Raw genomic sequence first — 27,972 nt, forward strand, 5'->3', positions numbered from 1 at the left:
TATCTGAGTCATCAGCTCCTTTAGTCCTCAGTCTTATAGATTATGAAAAAATGTTTGATCCAGTAAATAGAAGAGTTTTGCCAAAAGTCTTTTCCTTGTAAGGTATACCAGGCCAATTTAAGAGATTAGTCCTTTGCATGAGAATAACATTACTGTGGTTAAGGTGAAAATTAGTTTGTTAGCTGGTTTCATACTTAATAAGGATTTAAGCAGGGCTTAGTTCTATCCCAATTTATACAGATCATTTGATCCTAAGGAAGGCGGCAAAAACTGCATGGAAGAACATGGAACCAAATGGGAAAGTAAAACTCTCCTAGACTTAGATTATGCTGATGATGTGTGGCCTAGATAAAAACGTTAGCAAAATGAAAGGATTTTGGAGGTATTAAGAGATCAGGGTACAACAACAGGTTTGGAAATTAAAGTTAAGAAGACCAAGTCCCTTAGATTGGGAATGAATGAAGGTGAAGAGGTGATGTCAAGTAACGAGAAGAATGATCAAGAGTATAGCTTCACTTACCTAGGTACTATAGTAGTAAAGAACGTGGATGCAGTGAGTATGTTAAAAGTAGAATAATCAGTACTGTTCTATTAGCTGGAACCCACGCAAGATAGATGATAAAAGAAACTAGTCAAACAGGTTGTTTCAGCGGAGAATTTGATTGCAAACAGTGGTTTCTCACTGCGTTTAAAATATTTAAGCTTTGGTTTTTTGTGGTTTAGTGGGAAAAAAGGTACCTAGGTTAGGTTACGTATTTAATATATGCTATGCTTTAACAACCCCCCTCCCCCCCCCTATTGTGCAAATATATAGCCGAAATTTGTTTCTAAACTATTATATTTTCATCTATTTTGTTGTATTTCATTAGAATTAACCAAACTTCGCTTCTTGCGAGGATTCCAGCTAATAAAACAGTGCCGAATAATCATGGCCCACGTTCTTTTTGTAAAATATACTAGGAAGATAAGTCTATAAACCAAGACTAAATATAAATATTGGAAGCTGCAGAGATGACAGTGATCAAGTATGGTTTTGAAACGGGCACTTCGAAAGACAGAGGAGGGTTTGTTAGATATTTTCCAGAGGAATTATCTATATACTTTCTGGAGTACCCGACTGACTGAACGTATCTCAAACAGTAACAAGTACAAAACATTTGATTCAATCCCTCTTTCTAGGGCTGTAACGAGAGAAAGGTTGAGATGGTTAGGACACGTTCTGTGGATGAAGGATGACTGATTGGATCGTTCTTTTCGGCCATCCCTCTAGAGCCAAACGAAAAACAAAACGTCCCCGAAGGGGGTCGAAAGACGTCGTATGATAAGATTTAAAAGAACTGGGATTTTTAGGGAGGGTGTAAAGAGGCAAGCTTTGAATAGATTGAGATGGAGAAGAAGCGCGCGCAACTGTGTCGTCCTTAGGCGGCTTGGTACTGCAGTGAGTTGTCAGTAGTAGTAGTTTCGAGAGACAGCTAAGGTAATGATAGCAATACCCTTTCTACAAAGCAGGCAAAATGTATTTTTAGTAATTTTTCTTCATATGTTAGCGATATTCTTTTGACCTGGTGGCAATCCTGGCCTTTGTAAATAGTTTCTGAATACATACGTTAATGTTTTATAGCTATATGCGTATGAGTCTCCCTATTAATTAAAAATTTTAGGGCACCTCTAAATTTTGCACACCTCTCAACAATTAAAAACCTCTAAAGCTTGAAATTCTCCAGTGACGAGAAGTTTGAGGCTCTGCCCTTACTGGAGATAGGAGGAATGTTTTTTTCATAGGTTTAACTTGCACTTTGTTATACCAGCCTTAATCTTTCTTCTCTCTCCACCAACACTGGGTTATACCAACCTTAACCTCCCTTCTCTCTCCACCAAGGTACTTGGTTATACCAACCTTAACCTCCCTTCTCTCTCCACCAAGGCACTTGGTTATACCAACCTTAACCTCCCTTCTCTCTCCACCAAGGCACTTGGTTATACCAACCTTAACCTCCCTTCTCTCACCACTAAGGTGCTTAATGGAGTGCCTTAGCCTCAACAACTGTCACAAAAAATATGGCTTTTGTTTAAAGATCGAACGTCAATACGTGACTAAAACATTATTTAATTAGTTACATGACAATACAAAAGCTAAATTTGAATTTCTAATAAGGATTTCAATATAAGCATGACCATAAGAAAATCTCAAACTCATTAGACTAGGGCGATTTGCAAGTTTTTTAGCTAAAAATAATTAAATAAAATATATAATTATAAAACATAACATATAGTATATAAATAGAATGCATATATAGTATATAAAGTATTATTATATATAAAATATAAATAAAAATGTATATAAAATGCAAATATAATATATGTAAAATATAAAAATAATAAAGTGTTAAATATACAAAATTAAAAATAATTTATGACGTTCGATATCACGGAAGCATTTATACCAAATTGGAACACCACAACTTCTTCTATAGTACAGCTGTGAGATAAAAAAAAACAAAAACAAAAAAACAGCGTATCTAAAATGGCTATCCAAGCCAGCAAGGATAGCAGCCCAGCATGCAAAGGCCCGACTCCCTATGATTTTTTTAAAACAAATCCGACATGGACCTTAATTTCACTGCGAAGTGCGAACTAAGGTAAGGTAATTAAGGTAAAAATTACCTGTTAACAGCAACCATTGCGGCTTCTCTAGTTAATGCCATTAAGTCTGCTCCAACATAACCAGGTGTCAAACGCGATAATCTTAACCAATCAAAATCTTCCTGAATTTTCAGACCTTTGCACAGCACCTGCAGAACAATCAGAAAAATGATTTGAGCGATATCAACTAAAGGTACTTGTCTACCTGGATATTTCAGAAAGATTAACAAACAGTAAAAACTGATTCAAAGAATAAGATTTCAAGAAAAATTTTCACGGTTTTCTCGAAGTTCTACAAAAAACATATTAAAAAAGAGCTTTGAAAACAAGCTGAAGAATTGGACGACCAGCATAAAAAACGGAAAGAAAGGATTCGGGAAAATTGCCCTTCCCCCAATAAAACTACCTTTGAAAGTTTCAACTCAGCCCCCCCCTCCCACCATGAAACGAAACAGGGTAGACTGACCAACACTATAAATTCGAAAATACTCACTCCCGAAGAGAAAAAAATTCTCTCCCCTCCCCTTTAACTAACTGCGCTTGTCCAGCTAGATATCTTGGAAGGTTTACCAAACCGTAAAAAATGATGACCAAAAGATAGAGTACAACTTCTAAGAATTAGAGTTTCCAAACTTTTACAGGCTTAAAACATGTCTAAAACAAATTATTTCAATACAAGCTAAAAAGCTTGTCAGACGGCCACATAGAAGGGGAAAAAATTGCACCCCTGCCCCCCCCCCCGCCCGAAAATCCTTCTCTTCTTCCCCTTTAAATATTTGCGCTTGTTCATCTGGACATCCCAGAAGGATTACGAAACAGTAATAAACGATGTTCAAAAGTTACGTCTCAGGGCACAGCTTCTATGGATTAAGAACTTAAAAAGTTTTGGGCTTCCATGGTTTTCAAAACCTTTACAAGAGAAAAATATACTATAAAGAAAATTATTTGAATCCAAGCCAAAAACCCTGTCGGATGGTCACATAGAAGGGAGGAAAAATTGGAGAAAAATTGTCCTTTCCCTAAAAAAAACTTCAGCTAAAAAGTTTCAGCTCTATCCATCAGCCATTAAACGAAACAAGGTAGATTGGCTACACTACAAATTCGGAAGTATTTCCGAAAAGAAAGACCCCCCCCCCCCTTTAATGAAACAACTTCCTTTTCCATCTGTACTCACAAAATGCACAAACTAAATGTTGACCTGGCTATCCGAGGAGGTTTACCAAATAGGAATAAATAATGATCACAGTAAAACAATTGACTTCGATGCTAGTTATAAATATTCGCAAAACCTCTATTTTCGCAAAACTTTGTGGGAGAGTGTAAAGAGGGGGGCTTTGAATAGATTGGGATGGAGGAGGAGCGTGCGTAGCTGTGTGGCCTCAGGCGGTTTGGTACTGCAGTGAGTTGTTAGTAGTAGTAGTAGTAGTCTATTTTTGTAGCATAGAGAAGGAAATTCCGATCTTTTAAGGAGCTCACGATGGAGTTATTTTGAGTATTAGTTCGGCAATATAACCTTGCTTTAATCGCTTTCTTTCTCATCAACCTTTTGAAGATTATATACTCCTAAGGTTTATTAGTCATCTTCTGGCTTTCTTAGCAGAAAAATGGAGTTTATGTAGCAGTTCTCCCAACATGACCAACTTGCTAAAGGTAAGATGATCTGGGCACATTCTAAATGAGGCTAGAAGCCGCCCACATGTATAAACCAAAATCAAATTCAAACTACTCTGGTGGTTTGGTCATGCACTGACCATCAAACCACCTGCCTACAGATCATTCTGGGCACCCGTCTGACTGATCTCTAACAGTAAGCTGTTCGGAAAATGTGGTTCAATCCCACTATCCAGGGCTATAATGAGGGAAGGGTTAGGACACATTTTGCGGAGGAAGGGTGACAAATTCCCAAAGATCGTCCTTGTTGGCCAACAATCTAGATCCAAACAAAAAAGCAGGTCGTCCCCAAATGGGGGATGGGAGGACGTCGTAAGGAAAAATTTAAGGGAAATGGAAACTTCTTGGGAGGATGTAAATAGGGAGACTTTGAATAGACTGGGATGAAGAAGCAGTGTGCTTAGCTGTGTTGGCCTCAGGCGCCTTGGTGCTCCATTGAGTTTTCAGTAGTAGTAGTAGACCTGTAAACCCCTCACACATTGAAACTGGGACAATGACCAAGTGAAGACCTGGGTCAACACAGTAAAGGTAAACTTGGAGCCGGTTGGTTGCTTCCGTCACCACGGTCGCAGAAGGGACAAACATCAAGTGGCTTGGCACTCAACCGTCTGTCAAATCATAGCATCATGGAGAGGTTGTGTTCTGATTCTGATACAAGTAATATAGTTTTCAATTGAAAATAATTTCAGCAAATATTGCTATGATTGGAATATTGCCACGTAGATATACTTGCAATTCTACTCACCTTCCCCAAAATCCTGAATCAACCTTGTTTGTGCATGGATATTCTATGCAGAGCAAAATATAGATGTGATGAAAAAAATGTCCTCCGATCAGTTCAATATTTACCAAAAATTATTTCCAAGTTTAAACAATCAGTAACATCTTGTGTGGTGAAAATGAACAGTGCGAAATGCAACGAGATTGAAAGTTTTCGCCCCACTATAATCACTACCCTGACACTTTTCACCTTTCTTATAGAGGACTTTCACCAAACCAGGTGAAAACTATCGGCAATATGACGAAGGCTAGTGAGTAGTTTGTGTGGCAAAAAAACAGCGACAAAACACAAGGAGATTTAAAGTCCGAAACGTTGAAATATTGTATATGAAATATGAAAAGAAGGAAAACTTGATGTTACATCAAACTCGACTTTTATTTTTCAAACCATATCTTAATTCAAGGGATAAATTATGTTTTTATGGACATATACTAAATAATAAAAAACAACTAAATAATTAAAAAAAATTGAGCAGTTAGTTATTCGATCGCGTGTTTCTTTCTTTTGTTTTTTTCAACTCTTAATAATCCCTTTCTATTTTATCCTCGTTTTTAGGAGTATCCTAAGGATCTACGAATTTAATACTCTTTAATTGTTACAGTCAAAGTTCACATGATCTTTGATAAAAACAACCCTGATTCAAGCATTGAATTAGAAAATTTAATCCTACCTTCAGAATTCGTATTCTGGCTTTTTCGTCGGGGATTCCTATTGCAATTTCTCTATCAAAGCGACCAGCGCGTCTGAGAGCTGGATCCAAGGCGTCTGGTCTATTTGTGGCTCCTATTACTAAAACTGACGGTTTACCAGGCTGATTCAGATCTGAAAGAAATCAAATAAGGAATGTGATAAAACATAAAATCACGAAAAAAGGAAAAAACGAGGACAATTAACAGCCAGTGAAAAAAATGAAAATTTATGCAAATATTTCGGTTAAGACCTCCGCTTGACCGTCCTCAGTGCAGGATAATAGAATAAAAATATAAAAAACCAAACCTTAAAATAAAAACACAAAACTAAAATTGGACGACCCTTTTCAGTAACGGAGAAAACAAAAAATAATATAAAAATAGTAAGAAAAGGAAAAAACTTAAATTTTCATTACCAATGAAAGGTTAGATTAAAGGAGAATACTGAAGTGAATTAAAAAATGAAAAATGCAAATGAATGAAAAATGCAAAAGAAAAAAAAACATTAAAAATAAATAGAAAAGGAAAAAACTTCAAAATTAAGTCCAAAGATCTTAGTCAAGGACTGGAAAATACTGAATGTAATTTCACAATGAAAAATACAAATGAATGAAAAATGCAAAAGAAAAAAAACATACTAAATAAATAGAAAAGGAACGACAATTCAATTTTAAGTCCAAAGAAATTATTAGAGTACAGGTGAATAATAACTGTAATTTAAAAATGAAAATTACAAAAGAAAAAAAACTTTATATATAAATAGAAAAGGAAAAAACGTCCCTTTTCAGTAACGGTAACAGGGTAACTGAATAGAAAATACTGAATGTAATTACAAAATGAAAAATAAAAAAGAATTAAAAATAAAAAATAAAAAAAAACATAATATAAACTTAGAAAAGGAAAAAAACGACCCTTTTCAGTAAAAATGAAAGGGTAACTGAATAAAAAACACTGAATGTCATTTCAAAATTAAAAACATTATATAAACAAAGAACAGGAAAAAAACGACCATTTTCAGTAACGATTAAAGGGTAACGGACTAGAAAACGCTGAATGGCATTTCACAATTTCATTTTACGTAAAGCACTCTTAAAGGCTAATCGTTTTCCAGTTAGATTATTATCAGAGATTCTATTTGATTGCAAAATATAATTTTGTGGATGTGTGTAAAAACGATCAGAATTAATAATTTCATCACAAATGGGACTTAGAAAAGTTTCTCCAGTGCCTCTATTGAGAGCTACCTTTTGGTGAATGTGCTTTATTTCAACTGCCTCCCTGAAAACTTGCGTGAGACTTTTAACGGGGGAAACAATGGAGGTTTCGTCAAACAAAATGAAATGATGTGGACTTTCATACACATGTTGAGCCAAGGCGGAATCCAAACCTCAGGCCTGTGGCCTGAGTTAATTGTCCTCGTTTTCTTCCTTTCTTTGCGATTTTATTTTTTATCATGATTAGCCAGTGTGGTCTCAGAATTTATTTAGAAGGATTTGTGAAAAATAAAAAGAACTTCCCCACCATTCAATTCAGTTCGATTTATTACAAAAAAAAAGAAATGTAAAGCAAATTATACACTTGCAGAGGGATGGTTATATATACCTAACTAAGCATAAATATAATTAAAAATGCAAAAGAAAAAAAAACATTCTATAATAATAGAAAAGGAAAAAACTATAACGCCCATATAAACTAAACCCTATTATCAATTGAAGAGAAAGTTGGGGGGGGAGGGGGAATTAAAATACGTTTGTCGAAATTTAGGAAGGGCAGTAAATTTAGGGACAAGAGATAGGGGGGGGGGCAAATGCTGCTAAAATTAATATCAATTAGACCTATTTCCACCACCTAACACAGAAAACCTACATTATATGTCGTCAAAAAATGCTACAGAAGACAATTAATTGCTTCTCTTAACGAATGATTTCAGATTTAAATTTCAGACTCTATAACCTTTACCTTAGACCTTAGATCCTCCTGCGCCACCAGAGGCGCCTAGGGCATCAATGAATGTTCACCAATCGGGTCTGAGATGAGCCACTGCGTAGAAATCTTCCCAATCTTGTTGCAAAGAGGTATTCAGGTGGCATAGATCACTGTGTAGGTTCGGCTTAATGTATTTCGAAGTCTTCCTCGCTTCCGGCTTCCAACTGGCTGCCACTCAAGTGTAGACTTCGGGATTCGATGGCTTTGTATTCTTAAAACATGTCCGAGATACCTCCATCTACGGGATCTGAAGGTGTCGGTTATTAGTGATTGATTGGTGATTCTCCGAGTGGTATCGTTTGAGACCCTTTCTGACCAATGTATATTCAGAATCCTCCAGAGGCAATTGCTCTCAAAAGCAAGGATCTTCTTCTTTTGTCGAATGTTTAAGTGCCAAGTCTCAGCGGCATACAGGAGGACTGGTAAAACGTTACTGTTGAGCAAGCGCAGCTTCAGGCGATTTTGATTAATTCTTGGATTTCCAGATTCTTTTCAGTCGATTAATAGCTGCGTTAGCTTGACCTATCCTAGTTATGACTTATTTTGTGGTAGATCCAGTATTCTCTATGATGCTGCCCAAATACTTAAACTCAATAACTTGTTCAATTTCCTCATCAGCGCATCAGATATGTAGGGGGCTATTGGATGTTGCCATGGTTTTTGTTTTTCCTGCATTTATTTTAAGACCAAGCTGGCTGGCTTTCACACTGACCCTGTGAATGAAGTACTGCAAACGGTTCTTACAACCCTGAACTAATGTTATATCGTCTGCTAAATCTAAATCGCAGACTGTTACAACGGATGATATCTCAATGCCATCCGTTGTTGTGTTGCGAAGGGTATAGTCAATAGCTATTATATAATTCTATAACTAAGAATCAAAATACCTGGTAAATCATTACCAAGATTAAATTAAAAAAAAATTAAACTGAAAGCAACGAGCAACATAAAAATATAAAACGAACAAGAATTATTCCGTATATGAGGAGGGCTACCCCTCCTCGGTCCCTCGCTCTTTACACTAAAGTTTAACTTTTTTCCAAAATTCTTTAAGAACAAATGCTAAAACACAAGGACCGCTGAATTTGAATACGAAGCTTTTTTAGAGCATTAAAAAATGTTTAGTGTAACGACCAAAGGATTGAGGAGGGGGTAGCTCCCCTCAAGTACACAATAATTTCTTTTCTTTTTAAGTTTAAATGTTGCTCCTTATTTTCAGTTGAAAAAGAACTGTTTTTCTTTTTAATTTCTATTCGTTTTCAAATCATGCCAGGAAATCTCAAAATTCGTAGAAAATTTCCCCAGAAAATTCTCCGAGTGAATAACTCCCCTCACCACCTCCGCAGAAAATTTCCCATCAAAATTTTCCGTATATTTCCCAATAACAAATACTATACGTAAACAAAATTGCATAGGGGAAATTGCATAGCCTACTGCACTTTCCTCAAAGACTGTCATACGATCCCCAGAGGCATAGTTACATGACATTTGAAGTATGCTAAACGAAATTGTTATTTTAAAATTTTTATGGGATGTCTCTGTGGAAAAAAAGAGTGTGGGAGGGGGGTTAGTTGTCCTCCAATCTTTTGATACTTAAAAAGGGCCCTAGAACTTTAAATTTCCGTTTAAATGAGCCTTCTTTCGATCTTCTAGGACCTAGGTATCTTCAGAGATCATACTGCCGGTCCGCGACGCATAAATAACAGTCCAATAAGGACAATCCTTTTATTAGAGAGTGAACCACAGCAAAATAATCCCTCGATATTTCGGTCACATATACAGTGTCCGAGATCAGCAGATAAACTAAAACAATACAAATAAGACATCGACACTCATACAAAACAAAAATTAGTTACATATATTTTAACGCTCTTATTTTCTCCAAAGCTGTTACAATCTCTCCATAGCAGATGCAGATCTCTTTGATTTCCATGTTTCCAGACCCTTGACTTGATATTTAGATGTAAGTTCATTATCAGGTAAACAAAGGTCTTTTATATTGAGAAAAACAAAGAGAGAGAGAAATCTAACGATGAAGAAAACTGACGGGGCTACAGCCAGTAAAAGGGAAAGGCTAAAGTAAAGCGACGCGGATATTTCGCCAGTATGAAACACGGCGTCTTCAAAACTAAGGAAACAAAGATTAAAACTAAAATAACCTAAAATCAAATAAAATCCAAACCGAAGAAAAAAAATTATATATCTATATAAGCAATTACCACAAGTGTGACTGAGCGCCACAGAAGCTAAATAGAGTTGCTTCAATGAGAACAGTCGCTCATCAGGTAAATAATCTAATGGCTATAATCATTTTGTAATTTCCGAAATTGTATTGTTATTAAAATAAAGCAGATGGCGCAACTGGCGGTAAGTATAAGCAAATTGAATCCGAAATTTTCACTTTTCTTTTTTTTTTTTTTTTGAAAACAAAAGAAAATAGACCTAATTTTGTTAATTTAAATATTTTTTTATATATTTTGTGTTCATTTTGTGTTTTATATATTTAGGTATGATATGTAGGAGGAATGATTAAATAAATCCAAAAAATAAAAAAATCACTTCCACCTCAGTAGCATGGGAATCATTATATTGGTAAGAAAGGAAAATATAGTAAAGAGGTTGTAAAAAGGAGCCTGCCCCACTACATTTCAGCATTTTCATTATTGTAAGTTTTAAGAATTATTTCACAGCTCTCTTTTGAGAAAAGAAGCAGTATCACAAGCTGTGAATACTTTTGTCCGGAAGATTAAGATCTTTGGGACAACCGGACAAGAGAAATCAAAGAAGAGAAATCAATGAAAATTTTAAGAAGATTAATAAAACTATTGTTTTATTAAAGACTGGAAATCGACTTGATTGTTATATTTTTAATCGCTTTGATGAACTATTTAATTTATTAATTAATCAATATTTAATAATAATCAGCTACAGTTTTAGAAGTTAATCTCTCTAATGAAGATGTAATAGAACTTAAACCCACCTGATCATTACAATATTCCTCATTTTTACATAAATATTTTTATCAATAACACATTAACTAATTATAATAAACATTACTTAATAGCTAATTAATAATAAAATAATAATTAATTGCATATTTTTATTATACAATTTACGACTTCAAATCTACCAGTAAAATGCTTGGAAGAATAAAAGTCCCTCGCTGAAGGATAAAAGTTCAATCCAAATATAATACACCAATTCCCATCTGGAACATTGTTTATTTGTCACCGCATTTATCCACCAGTGCAATCTGTATTATTGGTTAAATTTCTCCAAACAGTAGCGATAAATATATATATATATATATATATATATATATATATATATATATATATATATATATATATATATATATATATATATATATATATATATATATATATATATATATATATATATATATATATATATATATATATATTGCTTGTAATTTATGATTTGTTGTGCCGTTTATCTACCGTTTCCACAAATATTTGTAGGTGTGGTCTGTCGGAGGACCCCCCCCCCCCTACTCCTCGTCTTCTCCTAAAAAAAACAAACTGATAAACAGAGGTCCAAAATCTACTCCAGGATTACAAAAAGGCTAAAAATTCCCTATCCTTACATTCAGACTGCCCCTTTATTCTTTTCTTCTATTTTTTATTATTATTTATATTTATTATTTATTTGAATTTTATTCCTTTTGCCTTACCATCTAGACAAGCAAGAAGTTGAGCAACTATCCTTCTTTCCATCTCTCTTTGTGCTGTTTCCCGCTTCGGTGTGATGGAATCTATTTCATCTATGAACAGAATACTTGGTGCGGCTGCCATTGTGTCTTCGAACAAATCACGGAGCTTCTCCTCCGATTCTCCTGAAACTCCTGATACAACCTCCGTGGCAGCCACTTTGAAAAAGGGTAGCTTTAGCTCCTGCACAAATATTCAGAAATCAAAGTTAGCGTAACAGATATAACAAAACAAAAATATACTACCAGTACGCTAAAAAATCCAGAAAGCTGATAGTAAGACGAACAAAATTATATAAAATAAGGCAGCTGGTTGCACGCTATCTAGCATTGTCTTATTGGCAGGCTGTCTACGTCTTCACCTAAATAGCAAATTTATTTTAAGTGTGCTTAAGGAAATGAAGAAGCTGACAATAAGAAGAAAAAGCACAGATTATTCAAGAAAAGAGGATGATTAAAATTATAAAAATAAATCAATAAAATATATAAACAAAATGGATAGATCATCAAAACAAAGATTAAAAAAAGAATACATAATAACAAAAACAAAAGAGAAGTAAGGCAAGGATAGGGTTTAATAAAACCGACGAAAATACTCGATGAAACAAAATGGATATTTCGAAAGGACAACCTTTGATATATCTAGTATTGTTCACATAGCATCCTTTTTGGCTAATAGGATATTTTGGACGAGAGGCCCGATTTTGGAATTAGGATTTTTGACTTTTCAACCTTTAATTCTTCTAATTTTTCATTTTATCTGTTAATTTTTATCTTTTTCTTAAAGCGCTGAGAAAGAGAGGCGGTTGTCCTTTCGGAATATTCGTTTTGTTTCATCCAATATTTTTGTTGGCCTTATAAAACCCCGTTCTCTTTTGTTTTTTGTAATGGCAGGCCAATGCGGCTGCCATCTACGAAATTATTCATCCTGACAAAGACCACACGGCCTTTTAATTATGCAAAACAAGAGAAGATAATGAAGATATTTGTGAAATATTGCAATAATGAGCAATTGTTTAAATTTTCAATCAGTTCGAATAGAAAGAATGAATAAGTTTTTTTGTCAGTCTTGGCTGAACTTGTGTGAAGTGAGGACGCTAAGTCTTTCGAAACTTATTTTTTGATTTTAGGTTTTAAATTCATTTTATCGATGAATTTTTTTGAGTAAGTTTGTTTTCTTTTTATTTGTAAATATTTAGTTTTGTTATCTCGCTGATGACAGCCATATATGACCGAAATACCCGCTTAGGTTGTATTCACTGTCTTTACAAATTTCATCATTATTGTCTCTTGTTTTTAAAGAAGCATATATATATCCCACACTGTGAGCTCTGCTGATTGTCTCATTTTACTCCTAAGGACTGTGAAAAATATTTCTAAAGCCGTATCCACATTACGGCTTTTTGAAGGGGAGTAACCCGCACTTCTTGACCTTTTCTGACAGCTCCAGTATCCATTGGTGTCTTTTTAGGCTCAAAAAGCAGATCAAGCGCATTGGAAGTTGCATTTTTCCACGGAAAGTCAAATTTGGTAAATGGAAAGCGGTTTTCACTTGGTCAACTTCACCTGAATAAGCCAAAATGAATAATGGTCTTAAATGTGTATTTTTGTGCATCCTATTGAAATTCCCACCAAATTCACATCAACTAGGCTCCCTAGACTTTATATAAATACCCTTTTTTGTATTTTCATTTAAAACAAAATCGAAGAAAATCCCCCTTTAGATTTTGAAAATACTTTTTTTGTCTCCACTAAAAAAATATCTTTGCCCTCCCCCCCCCCCCCACCAACTCGTTTGTTTGTATTTCTAAACTGCACCTGGGAATAAAATTAATGTGAATAAATTATGAGTTAGTATTGACTATTGGGGATATCAAAAACCAAACTCAAGCTACAATAAAACCCACACAATAAACCATCTATTGTAATATCTATTATAAGATATTACAATATCTATAGATTCAGACTAGAAGTTATTGAAACTGGTCTGAAAGATGTTACTGAAACCGGTCAGAAAGATGTCATTGAAATCGGTCAGAAAAACGTTATTGAAACCTGTCTGAAAGATGTTATTGAAACCAGTCTGATAGACTTATTGAAACCAGTCTGAAAAACACTATTATAACCGGTCTGAATAAGGTTATTAAAACCGGTCTGAAAGAAGTTATTGAAAGCGGTCTGAAAGACGTTATTCAAACCGGTCTGAACCATTTGTAGCTAAGGGTTTCACTAGCAGGCATTTACCAACCACACTGTGTAAATATTAGTCAATTAGAGCTTGAAGCCGGCCCTATACCGTTTACCACTGTAAATATAACGATAAGCAAGCATTTGTTGCAGGTCTTACTCTTAGAGGAATGGAAAGTGGCTTACGGAAGGGGAAGGCCTTGGGGCCTGGCCCCTCCCCCAGAAATCCTAAATATTGCGGAATTTTTAACCACTTATCAAAATTATCAATAATTTTCTTTTTCAGTTTTTTCTTTTTTTTTGAACCCCACGGGGGAAAAATATTCATACGTATGTGCCTAGGACGGAAACAGACATTTTCTGAGGAGAAGGGGAGGGGGATCCAAAAAGAAATAACGGAAGCAACCTTGCCTAGGAAGAATCTGAACTCTCACCCTTGCAGGAGTCTCTGTAAGCCGATCTTCGGGCTTTTACAGTTGCATATCTATTTAGGCTGTGGACAATGCGACCAAAACAACGTCACAATCCTTATAGTACACTAGACGACTACAACTATGTTGCACCATTAAACCTTTTTGCACTGGATTTATAAACAGGCTTACACACTGGCAAATATTACCTCCATTTCAGCCCAATCAGAGCTTTGGCCGCCCTCTAAGAAAACACCAACATTTTAGATTACGTTTTTCAATTTTATTTTAGCCTAGTCTAGGGTGTCTGGTTTTTACTTGCCCTCTTGTGGATATACTAATACTACTGCTACTAACAACTCACTGCATCACCAAGCCACCTGAGGCCAACACAGCAATGCACGCTTTCCCTCCATCCCAATCTATTCAAAGTCTCCGTCTTTACACCCTCCCAAGAAATTTTCTTCCCTTAGATCTTAGATTACGAAATACTCCCATCCCAACCGACGACGACCTATTTTTCTGTTTTTCGGAGCACCCATGCTTCAGAACCATACTACACCACGGTCATCACTGTAGCTTCCAATATTCTAATCTTGGCTCGAAGACTTATCTTCCTATTCCTTCAAACTTTTTTCAACTGTGAAAAAACACCCTGGGCCTTGGCTATCCTACTTTTATCACCTTCATTGCACCCACCTTCTTTACTAACAATACTACCTAAGTAAGTGAAGCTGTCCACTTGATCGATCTTTCGTTACCCAACGTCACCATTTCATCTTCACTTATTGCTAGCCTTAAGAATGTGTTCTTGACATTAAAATTCAAACCTAATCCTGCACCCTGAACTCGCGAAACCTCAAAAACCTCATTCATTTGCTAACACTTTCATCTAGGATCCTTAAACCATCAGCATAATCAAAGTCCAGGAAATTTTTACTTCCCTATTTGGCTCCGTGTTCTCCCATTGCCTTTGCTATGCTTCATCATTTACAAAATGATTAAGCTAGCCTCATTTCCTGCCTTAAACCCAGCAGTGTTATTCTCGTACATAGCACTAACCACTTTAATGTATTTGTCTAGTATAGCATACAAGGATAAGACCTTCGCTAAAGCTCTTCTCACAGCAGAATCAAACACTCGCTCATAATACATAAAATAGAGGACTAAAGGGGTTTGATGACTCAGATACTTCTCAATTATAAATCTAAGAGTGAAAATGTGGTCGGCACATCCTATATCCTTGCTAAAATCGCACTGTTCTTCCCTTAAGACTTTGTCTATAGCATCTTTGAGTTTAAAAAGTATGATCATACTAAGTAATGTTCTACTACAGAAACCAGTCTAATGCCTCTAAAATTACCCAACTTACTCATATCACCTTTCTTATACAGGGGTTTAACTAGATTTTTTTCAAAATCGTAAGGTATCTCCGCCTTTTCAAAAAACGTATTCATAATCTCCAAAAATTAATTTCTAATGACAAAACTGTCACATTTAAGAAACTCATATATCACAATATCGGCACCTTCTTATTTTTTTAATCCTTTTAGTACTGTCTCTGATTCTTCTTCGCAAAATAAATCTTCCTTGACATTCAAGATTCCTATCTTTAACTGGGGTAAGTCCAGCCTGACTACTCCCCTCTCAATTTATTAACATGCCAGTAGTATATTTTATTAATATGCCTACTAGCTGCATCTTCCAGATTATCAGCAAATTTATCCATGGCCTCCATTTCACACCTCCTTAGTTCATATTTTAATACTTTCTCCACTTTCTATTTATTCTTCTTGTTTCTCTATGATCGATCACTCAGACAATTCTTTTAAAAGCCTCTTCTCCTCTCTATTAAAGATAAAGCTTTTTCACTACTATTTCTAGCTGCGTTCCCAACTTTCTTTCCTAACACACCACCAGTGACTTCCAAACTATTTTCCTAAAATTATTCCATCCATCTTCTACACGGTCAAATTTTAAACTCTTCATTTTTACTTACTCTTCCATTTCCAAATCAATAAATTATATCAATAAATTTCATCTCCAAATCAATAAGTCCTCCATCTCCAAATCGATAAATTTCTGTTTCAATAAGTAAATTACCTCAATAAATTTCATCTCCATACCAATAAATCCCCCATCTTCAAATCAATAAATATCTGTTCAAATTAAAAAATTACATTAACAAATTTCACCTTCATATCAATAAATTAGATTAATGATATGTAAAGTCTATTTCAACAAGAAACTATTATAATATATTGCGCAGCAATAAACAAAAGAAAGGAAAATTTTCAGCAATTTTTGCTAGTTGAAGTTTTCACTGTTTTGATTTTTAATGTTTCTTGATTTTCATCATGATATGTAGCCAGGGTAGTTTGGAAGCCCATTTTAATGTCGTTAATGCATGTTCGTGGGATTTTTTGTCGCCTTCCTCCAGCTACAGTCAGCAGGCTTTCGGTCCTCGCAACCTTATTATCATGACGACATATTTCCAATTTATGGGTTTTTTAGTCTATATTTTTCAGATTTTGATAACCCAGGCAATTTCATGGTTGAAAAATTATTCCGCACGCGCTTTTACATTTATAGCTTGATTAGTTAAAATTATTTTTTAGAGTAGAGACAAAACCAAAAACACAAGTACAAACACAGATTATATACATAGACTTACTCCTGCTATTGCATGTGCAAACAAGGTTTTGCCACATCCAGGTGGACCATGGAGAAGAATTCCCTTTGGAAACGGAACCCCAATTTCTTTATAAACCTCGGGATGACGAATATGGACAAGTAGTTTACACACTTCCTGAAAACAGAATTAAAGATGATAAAAATTGAGGCTAAAATTGTGCTACAATTAAGGCTAAATAAGATAATTATTTTCGAACAGTTCAGGGTAACGAACAGCAAGTAAGGAACGACTCGGCTCAGTAGTAACCGAAACTCTAAAAAACAGAATTTTGACAACTACAGATACATTAAAAGAACTGAATTTTCTGTTGATTGGAAATATATGAAGTTTATTAAGTTAAATGTTACCCATCAAGTTACGAGCCTGAGAAAATTTACTCAGAATCAATGTTATTTGGAAGATCATTTATGTAAATATTGAATAGTAAAGGCCCCAGAACACTACCTTGAACTACTCCACTTGTCACTTTTGTCTCATTGCTGCTAAGATATACCTCCAGTCTCACTCGCTGAGATCTTCCTTTCAGAAAATTGAGAGCCCACTTTAGAATAGTATCGCCAACATCGATAGACTGTAGTTTTCGAAGAAGTTGGCTTTGTGAGACTTTATCAAAGGCTTTTCTGATATCTAAGTATAAAATATCTACCTGCATCTCACTATCCATATATTTTCTCCAGCCGTTTGCAGCGACAAGTAGCTGGCTTTCTGCTGATCTTTTCTTGAAATTAATTTAAAATAAACTTTTTCCACAAAATAAGTTTTTCAAAGAAAGGTAAAGAACTCTACTAAACCAAAAGTAAGCAAAAATAAAATCAAATAATCTACCAAGCGTGAAACTATTACAAATTAGTATCGATAAATAAATGAAACCCAAAACGAACAGAAATTACAATAAATAACCGAGTCAAACTAAAAACGAGCAGAATTAACATAAGTAGGGCTCAAAACCCCCTATGCCTTCCCAAGGCCAGAATATAATTTGTACTTTACTGAAAAAATATAAATGTTTTTACTTTTATAACTTTAATAAATCAAATAATTTTAACATTTTGATTACTAAATAGCAGTATATGTATATTAAACTGACAATGCACATTCATTTGTATTTTTTTCAGTAAAGTGCAAATTACTAGATCTAGATCAACTCCGTCTGCATGGTATTGTAATCATCCCTTGAGTACATCCACCTCTCTTTTTTTCTCATAGTTTCACAACTTATAATCGTCTCTAAGTAAATTGCAGCGTGGTCCGATTTTCCAAGGGGAGGACCTGTAGAAAGTTCTTTTATTAGTTCCCTATTACTGCATAGGACTAGGTCCAGCAGTGTTGGGTTGTCGCTTCCTCGGATTCTTGTTAGTTTTTTAATAAGCTGTTCTAGGTAATTATCGTTTACTACCTTCAAAAGCTGCCTAAGTAAAGAACGATGTTGGCACAATGTATTTTTTTTCCCATGCCAGGGCACTTTGTATCGAAGGAGTTGTCGTAGAAACTTCGAAAAGGGCTCATTCAATTGGAAATAGGAGTGGTTAGCGCCCTTTTTAATAGTCGAAAGTAATTGAAGGGCAACTAGCCCCCCCCCCCCACGCCCATCTTTCCCCCAAACACATCCAATCAAACTTTATAGATAGCCATTTTACTCAACGTAGTTGAAAGTTTTGGAAATTAGGTCTATGAGGATGACAATCCCCCCCCCCCCACAGCCCTCAGGGCAAGGGGTGTAAGTTATGCCCTGGGGGCATATAAGGTTTTTATAGAAAGCGTTGTCGTAAAAACTACAAAAGGGCTCATTCAATTGTAAATTGAAAGGGCTGGTGCCTTTTTAAATAGTTGAAAGTGATTGGAGGGCGACTAACGCCCCTCTCACGCAGACCATTTTCCCAAACACATCTAATCAAAATTTTGAGACATCCATTTTGTTCAACGTAGTTGAAAGTTCTGAAAATTAGGTCTTTTAGGATGAAAACTCGCTCAGAGCCCTCAGTGCAAGGGTTGTAAGCTATGCCCTGGAGGCATATAAGGTTTATATAGTAAGTTGTTGCAGAAATTTAAAAAAGGGCTCATTTGACTGGAAATTGAAATTGTCCTTTTTAAGAGTTGAAAGTGAGTGGAGAGTAATTAACCCCCCTCTCACGTCCACCATTTCCACGAAAATATTCAATCAAAGTTTAGAGACAGCCATTTTGTTCAACATAGTTGAAAGTTCTGAATATTATGTATTTAAGGATTGCAAACTCCCCAGAGCCCCCAGGGCAAAGGTTTTAAGTTATGCCCTGGGGGCATCTAAGATTTTTATAGATTTGTCGTAAAACTTTAAAAGAGGCTCATTCAATTGGAAATTGAGAGGGCTAGTGCCCTCTTTAATAGTCGAAAGTGATAGGAGGGTAGATAACCCCCCTCTCACGCCTGCCATTCCTCCAAACACATCCAATCAAAATTTTCAGATAGCCATTTTGTTCAACGTAGTAGAAAGTTCTGGAAATTAATTTTTTGAGAATGACACTTCCGCCGACCCTCAGGGCAAGGGTTTTAAGTTAAGCCCTGGGGGCATATGAGGTTTTTATTGAAAATGTTGTCGTAGAAACTTCAAAAGGGCTCATTCGATTGGAAATTCAAAGGGCTAGTGCCATTTTTAATAGTTGAAATTGATTGGAGAGCAAGTAACACCTCTCTCACGCCCACCATTTCCCCAAACACATCCAATCAACATTTTGAGAGTCATTTTGTTTAACGTAGTTGAAAGTTCGGGATATTAGGTCTTATAGGTTGCAGTGGCGGATCCAAGCGGGGGGGCGGGCGAGCCCCTCCCCCCCCCTAGCGTAGTCTAAAGTAGTGTAATTTATTTAATTAACCCAAGTTTTGTTAATTAAACTTGCTACTAACGCAAGTTTATCGGATCCACCTATTTTGCGCCACCCCCCTAAAAAAAATTTTCGGATCAACCTATTTTGCCTCCCCCCTAAAAAAAATCCCGGATCCGCCCCTGAGAGGATGACAAACCCCCTAACAGCCCTTAGAGTAAGGGTTGTAATTTATGCCCTGGGGGCATATATAAGGAGTCTATAGAAAGCGTTGCCGTTTCAAAAAGGGCTCATTCGATTGGAAATCGAAAGGCCTAGTGCCCTTTTTAATAGTCAAAAGTGATTGGAAGGCTTGACATTTTTATAGTAAAGATCGATGTGGGTATAATGTTTTTTTTTTTGTTTTTTTTTTAGACCAGGACACTTCGTATCGAAGTTGTCGTGGGAAATTTGAAAAGGGCCCATTCGATTGAAAATAGAAAGGGCTGATGCCCTTCTTAATACTCGAATGTGATTGGAGGGCAACTAATCCCCCTTCCACGCCCCACCACCCAATTTCCACATATGTTTAAAAGGTAAATTTTACCATAAGATTAAATGAAAATTCACTGTGTTAATGCTAAGTCCCAAGAGGGCATCTCAGCAGTATCCCAAGAACGACTGAGGGTATTATGTTCAAACTTTCGGGGCTACTTCTGCTCTTAAAATTTAACCAAACCAATATAGCCTAAGTGTATCCAAGCTATCAAAGAAAGTAAACAGATTTTTTTGCGAAGGGCATCAAGTTTTCCATTTCAGGTCAACTAGAGGAGGTATGAAACTAAATTAAACACTACTATTTGTGTCCAGATTTTTAAAAGGGTGTATGTTGTTAAAAATTGCTGAAAATTTTTCTCCAGCATGCAAATAGCAGGCCAAACAATAAAGTCTTGAAAGAACGAAAAGATTTAAAATATTATTTTGTTTTTCCTTGAAAAGACTATGTCAATATAAAACGGACAGAAATTAATTAAGGCTGGACGATATGAAAACCAAAAATTAACTAAGCAAAAGAGATTTTACTCGGCAAAAATGGGGCGGTTATCTTTTGATGAATACAAACGGGTTCAGAAGGCGGTCCTTAACTTGACTCTACAGAACTCGGATAGCAGAATTTCAATCCTTCGTCTGATTTTAAGAAACAGGCGCAAAAAAAGGAAAAAGTGGACAGATATGTAGAATTTTGTTTCCCTCTCAGTTTTAGCCTTTTGTCAAACTGAGAAAAAACTATAAATTATAAAAAGAAGAAACATCAATTAAAGAAAAACGTATGGACGTTTGATAAAACGTTCATAAGAAAGAAGACGATTATACAGCAAGAGCCTCAGCCGAAAATCTTCCAGGGGGATCGACACCAAACTATCAATGGTGGTTGGAGGACAGGGAATATATTTAAGAGTTCTCATTTTTATAGGAACAAGTTTATTTCTAAATGCTATTGGTGAAAAACTCAAAAAAAAGAACAATTAAATTCTATAAAAAATGTAATAAAACATAGAATATGTTAAACAAATGTTCATCGCAAGGGGTTGTTTTATTTAACCAATAATATATGTAACTATTATGCATATAATCTTAAAAGAAAATCTGATTCAAACCAAAATTACAGAAAGATTTATTGCTTCCATAGATTATAACAGATGTAGACTTGTCTTTATGCAATTTCCTACTCCTTAGAATAGTTTACAGAAAGACTAGAGATACTCAAATTTCATCCTGCCTGCATAGATACCACGTCTTGATTTTATACCGGCCGTGTAAAATGTACCTCATTCATAACAGGACAGTTCTCCGCCTCGAACTTAAATCCCTTTTATATTCAGACATTTAAAAACTTACCGAAGAGTGAAAGAAAAAAATAAATTTTAACTTGCTATCCAGCTGTCAAATTTATCCTCTTTCTTTTTATTAGCCTATTCAACTAAAAAAAAATCAGCAAGTTTAAACAATTTTTGTAACATGAGAATCTCATCAAATAGTTTGTGATAAAAAAAACTGGAAGTAAAAAGTGACTTTGGTCAATATTCACCAAAACTAAAAATAGAATTCTCTTGACAATTGCTTGATTGACAGTATTTGCTTTTTATGCTGATTCTAAGTAAATAAAATTATTTCAGTTTATTGTTACCCACCCACAACTAAAAATTTGAGAAAATTTGCCTAGTTTTTGAAACAAAAGGGCAACACCCCCAGAAATGTGAGCGATCTTATTGAAAATCCCTAATAAAATAATCATTTCAGAGAACTGTACGATAGAGGTTTCAAGCTCCAATCTTCAAAATGTGGAGTTTCGCATTTTTTTTTTTTTTTTCAGAAGAAACATCGTCGATGCATGTTTATTTGTTTTGCTTTTTCCCAGTGGTGATTGTATCAAAGCGAATGTCTAAGATAATTGGGAGGGAGCTCATTCAAACGTAAATTGAAAGCTCTTTTTCAAATGACCATACACGTTGGGCCAGAGAAAAGTAGCTTTCTGCCATTTTATGGCACCAAACTACCACTTTTCCCCAAAGAGGACAAATTTGCAATCAATTTAAAACTGTGAGAAGTTAATTGATTTAAAAGTACCAATAACTATATTTTACACTTCCCAGTTGCAAAAGAAGTAATAACAAACGGTGGCAGTACTGGATTCAACCAAGTTGATTCACTTTATTTGTAATGAAATTAAGCTACGTTTGGTAATCTGTAATGGCATATCTGCTACAATGAGGAGGGAGGGGGAGTCATTCTTTATGTGGAGATAGGTTAGATTCCTAAACAAGAAGATATTATTGGACATATTGCTAACTCTTCATGAGGCCTCAGATAAATATTAAAAGAGGTAGCGAGGAGTCTGAATTAATTAAAATATTTCTCTATAAAGCTAAAATATTTAATTCCCATATCTACTAGCACAGAGGGGGGAAAAAGCAAGGCAGGCCATCATCAGCCCCGCCAGTAAATTTCTTTGGGGTGACAAATACTGCTAGGAACCTAGTTTTCAGCAATTTTAAATTGTAATGTTTTCCTTTTTCTATTTATATCAAGTACTTCAATGTATTTAAACAAATGAATGCAATGTATTTATCGATAAGAAATTCTATTGCAAAGCTTGTGATGGCGTCAGTTATGTAAAAGATCAAAAGTCTGTCTCATCCTTAACTCCTTACTCTTTATTGTGAAGTTTGGCTTTTGTCCAAATTTTTAAAGAAAATTTGCAATTGAAAAAAAAATATTTTCAAAAGCACTAAAAAACTTTCGTTTAATGAGCAAGGTGTTGAAAAGGGGATTGCTCGCTTTTTATGTACAGTAATTTCAAACTGTTAGCACTTTTAAACTTGTTCCTTATTATAACTGCAAAATATCTTCTATTTGTATTATTACATTTCATGAAATTGTAAAGAATTATGAAAGCAGTGCTATAGGTAACACAGGATAATTACCGATATTCCAGTGATGTCTGTTTGGATTTTGATATTAATCAAATAGATCATGATAACTGACGGTAAGTAAGGAGAAATTATAACGTATATGAGGGGATTTGCCCCCTCCTCAACACCTCATTCTTTAAATTATGTTCCAATTCTTTAAAAACCACTTCTGGAACACAAAGGTCGTTTAATTGGAGTAACACATAATTTTTTTTTTTAATGCCGAAAAACTTTAGCGTGAAGATCGAGATGTTGAAGAGGGGGCAACCCCACTCATATACATAATAATTTCTGTTCGTTATAATTTTTAATGTTGCTCCTTACATTCAGTTGAAAAATGTTGTTTTTTTATTTAATGATGCTTAGAGACAAATTAAAGTAAAAGTATATAAAAATGAAAAAAGAAAGTCATTAATAACGATAGACGAACAAGTAGACTACGTATAAAAACAAAGATATAAACTCCCAGATATCTCTTGTGTTGAGCAATGTCAAAGTATTGGCCGGATATTTTTTTAAAAATATTGACAGTTTTGAACTTTGTTATCAAACAGCAAAATATATAATGCCTTTAGACTACTCAGTGCTTATAAAAAGTAACACATTATCAAAGTAGTTTGTTCAAAGTAAAACGTTAAAACTAATACTAAGAAAATCAAATAAAAATGTTTATCAAATATTTGTGATTTAATTTTAAATACCAAAAACCAATATACTTGACACCTTTATACTTCATAACCGTAGAAAATTAAATCTTGTTCAAAGTGGCAACTAGGTAAATACATTACTCCTGGAAAAGACAAAAAACATATCCATTCAGGGGGAAAAAATTCCCAGCATTCCGTTTACGGGAAACATTTATAATTATGATGGCTTTATTTTGCTGCTCAACGGTACTCTTGCAATGTAAACAAAAGTGAACAGCCTATTCATCCCGAGATTGCCCCTTATAATGTTGTTTGCTATAATAACTTAAATTTTATTGCGCATTAATAACGTCACTAATTACTAATTAACAAATACATATTTGGGATCACCATAACAAGCTGATTCTTTGATTTAATGCTATTAATAGTTAGGCTCTTATACTTTCGTTATTGACAAGGATCGTTATTTACTTGCCATTCGAACAAATGCCAAAACGAACAGAGTCAAACTCAAAACGAGCTGAAATTAACATAAGTCGGGCGCAAACCCCTATGCTTTCCCAAGGCCAGAACAAAATTTTCACTTTACTGAAAAAATACAAATGAATGTGCATTGTCAGTTTAATATACATATACTGATATTTAGTAATCAAAATGTTAATATTATTTGATTTATTAGAGTTATAAAAGTAAAACATTTATATTTTTCTCAGTAAAGTGCAAATTTTGTTCTGGCCTTGGGAAGGCATAGGAGTTTTGCGCCCAACTTATGTTAATTTCTGCTCGTTTTGAGTTTGACTAGGTTATTTATTTTAATTTCTGTTCGTTTTGGGTTTCATTTATATATCGATGCTGATTTGTGGTAGTTTCGAGCCTGGTAGATTATTTTATTTTATTTTTGCTCATTTTTTGTTTAATGGAGTTCTTTACTTTCCTTTGAAAAACTTATTTTGTGGAAAAAAATTTTTTAATTAATTTCTGTTCGTTTTATATTGACATAGTCTTTTCAGGGAAAAAGAAAATAACACTTTAAATCTTTTCGTTTTTTTAAAGACTTTATAGTTTGGCCTGCAATTTGTATGCTGGAGAAAAATTTTCAACAATTTTTAGCAACATACACAATTTTAAAAATCTGGACACTAATAGTACTGTTTAACTTTGCTTCATACCTCCTCTAGTTGACCTGAAATGGAAAACTTGATACCATTCGCAATCTGTTTACTTTCTTTGATAGCTTTGATACACTTACACTATTTTGATTTGGTTGAATTTTAAGAGCAGATGTAGCTTCAAAAGTTTGAACATAATACCCCCAGTCGTTCTTGGCATACTGCTGAGATACCTTATTAGGAATAAGCATTATCACAGTGAATTTTGATTTAATCTTGAGGCAACATTAATTTTTTAAACATAATGGGTAAGTGGGAGGATGGAAGTGGAAGGGGGATTAGTTGCCCTCCAATCACTTTCGACTATTAAAAAGGACATCAGCCCTTTCTATTTTCAATCGAATGAGCCCCTTTCGAAGTTCCCACGACAACTCCTTCGATACGAAGTGCCCTGGTCTAAACAACAACAACAACAAAAAATATTACTTATCACTTTCGACTATGAAAAAGGGCTCTAGCCCTTTGAATTTCCAATCGAATGAGCTTTTTTTGAAGTTTCTATGACAACGTCTTCTATAAAAACATTTTATGCCCCCTGGGCATAGCTTAAATCCCTTGCTCTGAGGGTTGTGGGGGATTGTCCTCCTCAAAAACATAATTTCTATCTGGAAATCAACCACGCTGAACAAAATGGCTATCTCAAAGTTTTGATTGGATGTGTTTGGGTGAATGATGGACGTGGGGGGGATAGTTGCCCTCCAATCAGTGTCGACTATTAAAAAGGGCACTAGCCCTTTGAATTTCCAATCAAATGAGCCCTTTTTGAAGTTTCTATGACAACGCCTTCTATAAAAACCTTATATGCCCCCAGGCCATAACTTAGAACCCGTGCCCCAACGGTTGTGGGGGAGTGTCGTCCTCAAAAAAATATTTTCTAAGTGGAAAACAACTACGCTGAACAAATTGGCTATCCCAAAATTTTGATTGGATGTGTTTAGGGGAATGATGGGCGTGGAGAGGGGGGCTAGTTGCCCTTCAATTACTTTCGACTATTAAAAAGGACACTAGTCCTTTGAATTTCCAATCGAATGAGCCTTTCTTGAAGTTTCTACGACAATGCCTTCTATAAAAACCTTATATGCCCCCAGGGCATAAATAAGATATTTATTTCAAGAAATGACTATCACAAGCCCCGAAGGGCCGAATTTGCATTTCAGGGTCATATAATAAAAAAAAAACATAGAAATAGCACAACAACTAAAAAACTGGCTAAACAATGCCAAAAACAACAATATCAGAAAGGCAAAGCCATTCATTAGTCTAAAAAACAAAAAGTGTAAAGTGTAAGAAAGTTAAAAAGGCACAAACTAAAACAAAACCAAAAAAAAAAATTGAGATAAAAATAGTGTTAAAAAGGTTTAAAAGAGAGTATATAAAAAGGGGAGGGAACGGAAGAACCAAACAGACACAAGCAAGGGTATCACCAGAACAAAAAAATAATGACGAAGACAAAGGTTTTTTCATACTTGGGGGTTAAACAACGAATAGAGGATAAGGTAGGTGTAGGTTCAGAAGCAGTGTGTTGAAGATGGTGTCTGGATGGAGAACGTCTATTGGGGAACATATTTTCCGCGGGAGGGTGTATTCTTGCATTTTTTGCAAAATGGAGGCACAGAGTTCCTCTCCTGTGCTCAAGAGTTTCCAGCTTGGCCTTTTTTAGAAGGAGTGAATATGGTACCAAAGTTTCTTTAAAAATTAATCTTAGGGCTCTTTTTTGAATAGATTCAATTTTATCTGATTCATTACGGGAGATGCCAGGATGCCAAACTAGACAAGCATATTCAAGATGCGTGCGGACAAAGGAAGTATAAACCCTTAAAGAATGGGATGGGGGGACGTTAAATTTATTCAAGAGCTCAAGGAGAGACATGGACGCATTAGCTCTACGGACAATATCTTTCACGTGGATATCCCACTTTAAATTAGAGGAAATTGTAACCACGAGTAACTTAAAGGAAGACACAGAAATATCTGAGGGGATAGAGTCAAGGAAAGTGGGGGTGGGTTTTAAGAAATGTATCGTCATTGTATTTGATTTTGTGGAATTTACTTTCATATTTAGGTTTTTAGCTTCATCCGAAATATCGGTTAGGATTTCAAAGGGGTCACTTTTAATATTCCTGTGACATACTTCGAGGATCGACAAGTCATCCACGTATTTCCACCTGTGGGGGAAGTCCTTACCAATATCGTTAATCATGACTAGAAATAAAAGTGGTCCCAATAAGGTTCCTTGAGGAATTCCGCAATATATAGGGAGGGAGTTAGAGAAAATATTTTTGTATTTAACAACTTGAGATCTATCAAGGAGGCACACTTGTGCCTCTATAAAGAGGCGACCCACCACAATGTTAAGCGATTTCAGGTCCTAGAGGTCGCAGAGAGACGGCGGTAATTGCATTTTGTAGCCCAAGCTCAAACTGAGAAACTTGCAAAATTTCATCCTCCTCCGACTTTATCTTCATGGGGTAAAGTGGGCCGGAAGTTTGGACCCTCCCACCAAAGCCCCCCTTTATTGTTGTCCGATTGGGCTGAAATTTAGAGGTTAAGCTTTCCTAGGGCCCGGGAGCTAATCCACGAAATTTCAGCTGAATCGGATCACTCCTTCCCTGTTTTCAAAAAACCAAATATAGCCACTTAAAATTCATCTCTTTTTTTTTTTCTTAGCCATGCCTAAAGGTCACAGTTGGCCCCGGATCCGGTTGAATGAGGACTCATTTGAAGCAGAATTCGACCTGTTAGGGCCTTTTGATATTTTCAGACCGAAAAAATTATCCCCCGAATTTAAATTTACGAAAAACCTCGTTTTCCTATCTTAGCCCATGTTAATTTTTCCCTCCACAACCCCCCCATTAACGGTGTCTGATCGGGCTGAAATTTTGAGGATAAGCTTTCCTGGTGCCTGGGAGCTTATAGTCGAAATTTCAGCTCAATCTGATCACTCCTTCCCTGTTTTCCAAAAACCACATATCAAGATTTTTGGGAATTTGCTTGCGTCGAAAATACCTTCTATTTGCTAAACAACAATTACTATTGTGTTTGTATAGTCCAGCGGCTGAGACTTCAGACTTTCAGGCGGAAAACTCGGGTTCGATTCACCATCAGAGCAACTTT

General features: G+C 35.3%; 1 protein-coding gene across 1 annotated transcript in view; it reads right to left on the reverse strand.

Annotated features, from left to right (window-relative positions):
• Nucleotides 1-27,972, reverse strand: part of smid (nuclear valosin-containing protein-like smid) — a 115,020-nt gene that overhangs the window by 26,462 nt on the left and 60,586 nt on the right. Inside the window, exons 5-8 of the mRNA XM_089098767.1 lie at nt 16,772-16,906; nt 11,465-11,684; nt 5,766-5,917; nt 2,665-2,792 (exon numbers count right to left, since the gene is read on the reverse strand). Of these exons, the coding sequence (XP_088954893.1) occupies nt 2,665-2,792; nt 5,766-5,917; nt 11,465-11,684; nt 16,772-16,906 (635 nt within the window). The remainder of the gene's footprint in view (nt 1-2,664; nt 2,793-5,765; nt 5,918-11,464; nt 11,685-16,771; nt 16,907-27,972) is intronic.

This window comes from Artemia sp. Qi Xiang Cuo, chromosome 13, assembly GCF_049724085.1.
Source record: "Artemia sp. Qi Xiang Cuo chromosome 13, ASM4972408v1, whole genome shotgun sequence".
Taxonomy (NCBI): domain Eukaryota; kingdom Metazoa; phylum Arthropoda; class Branchiopoda; order Anostraca; family Artemiidae; genus Artemia; species Artemia sp. Qi Xiang Cuo.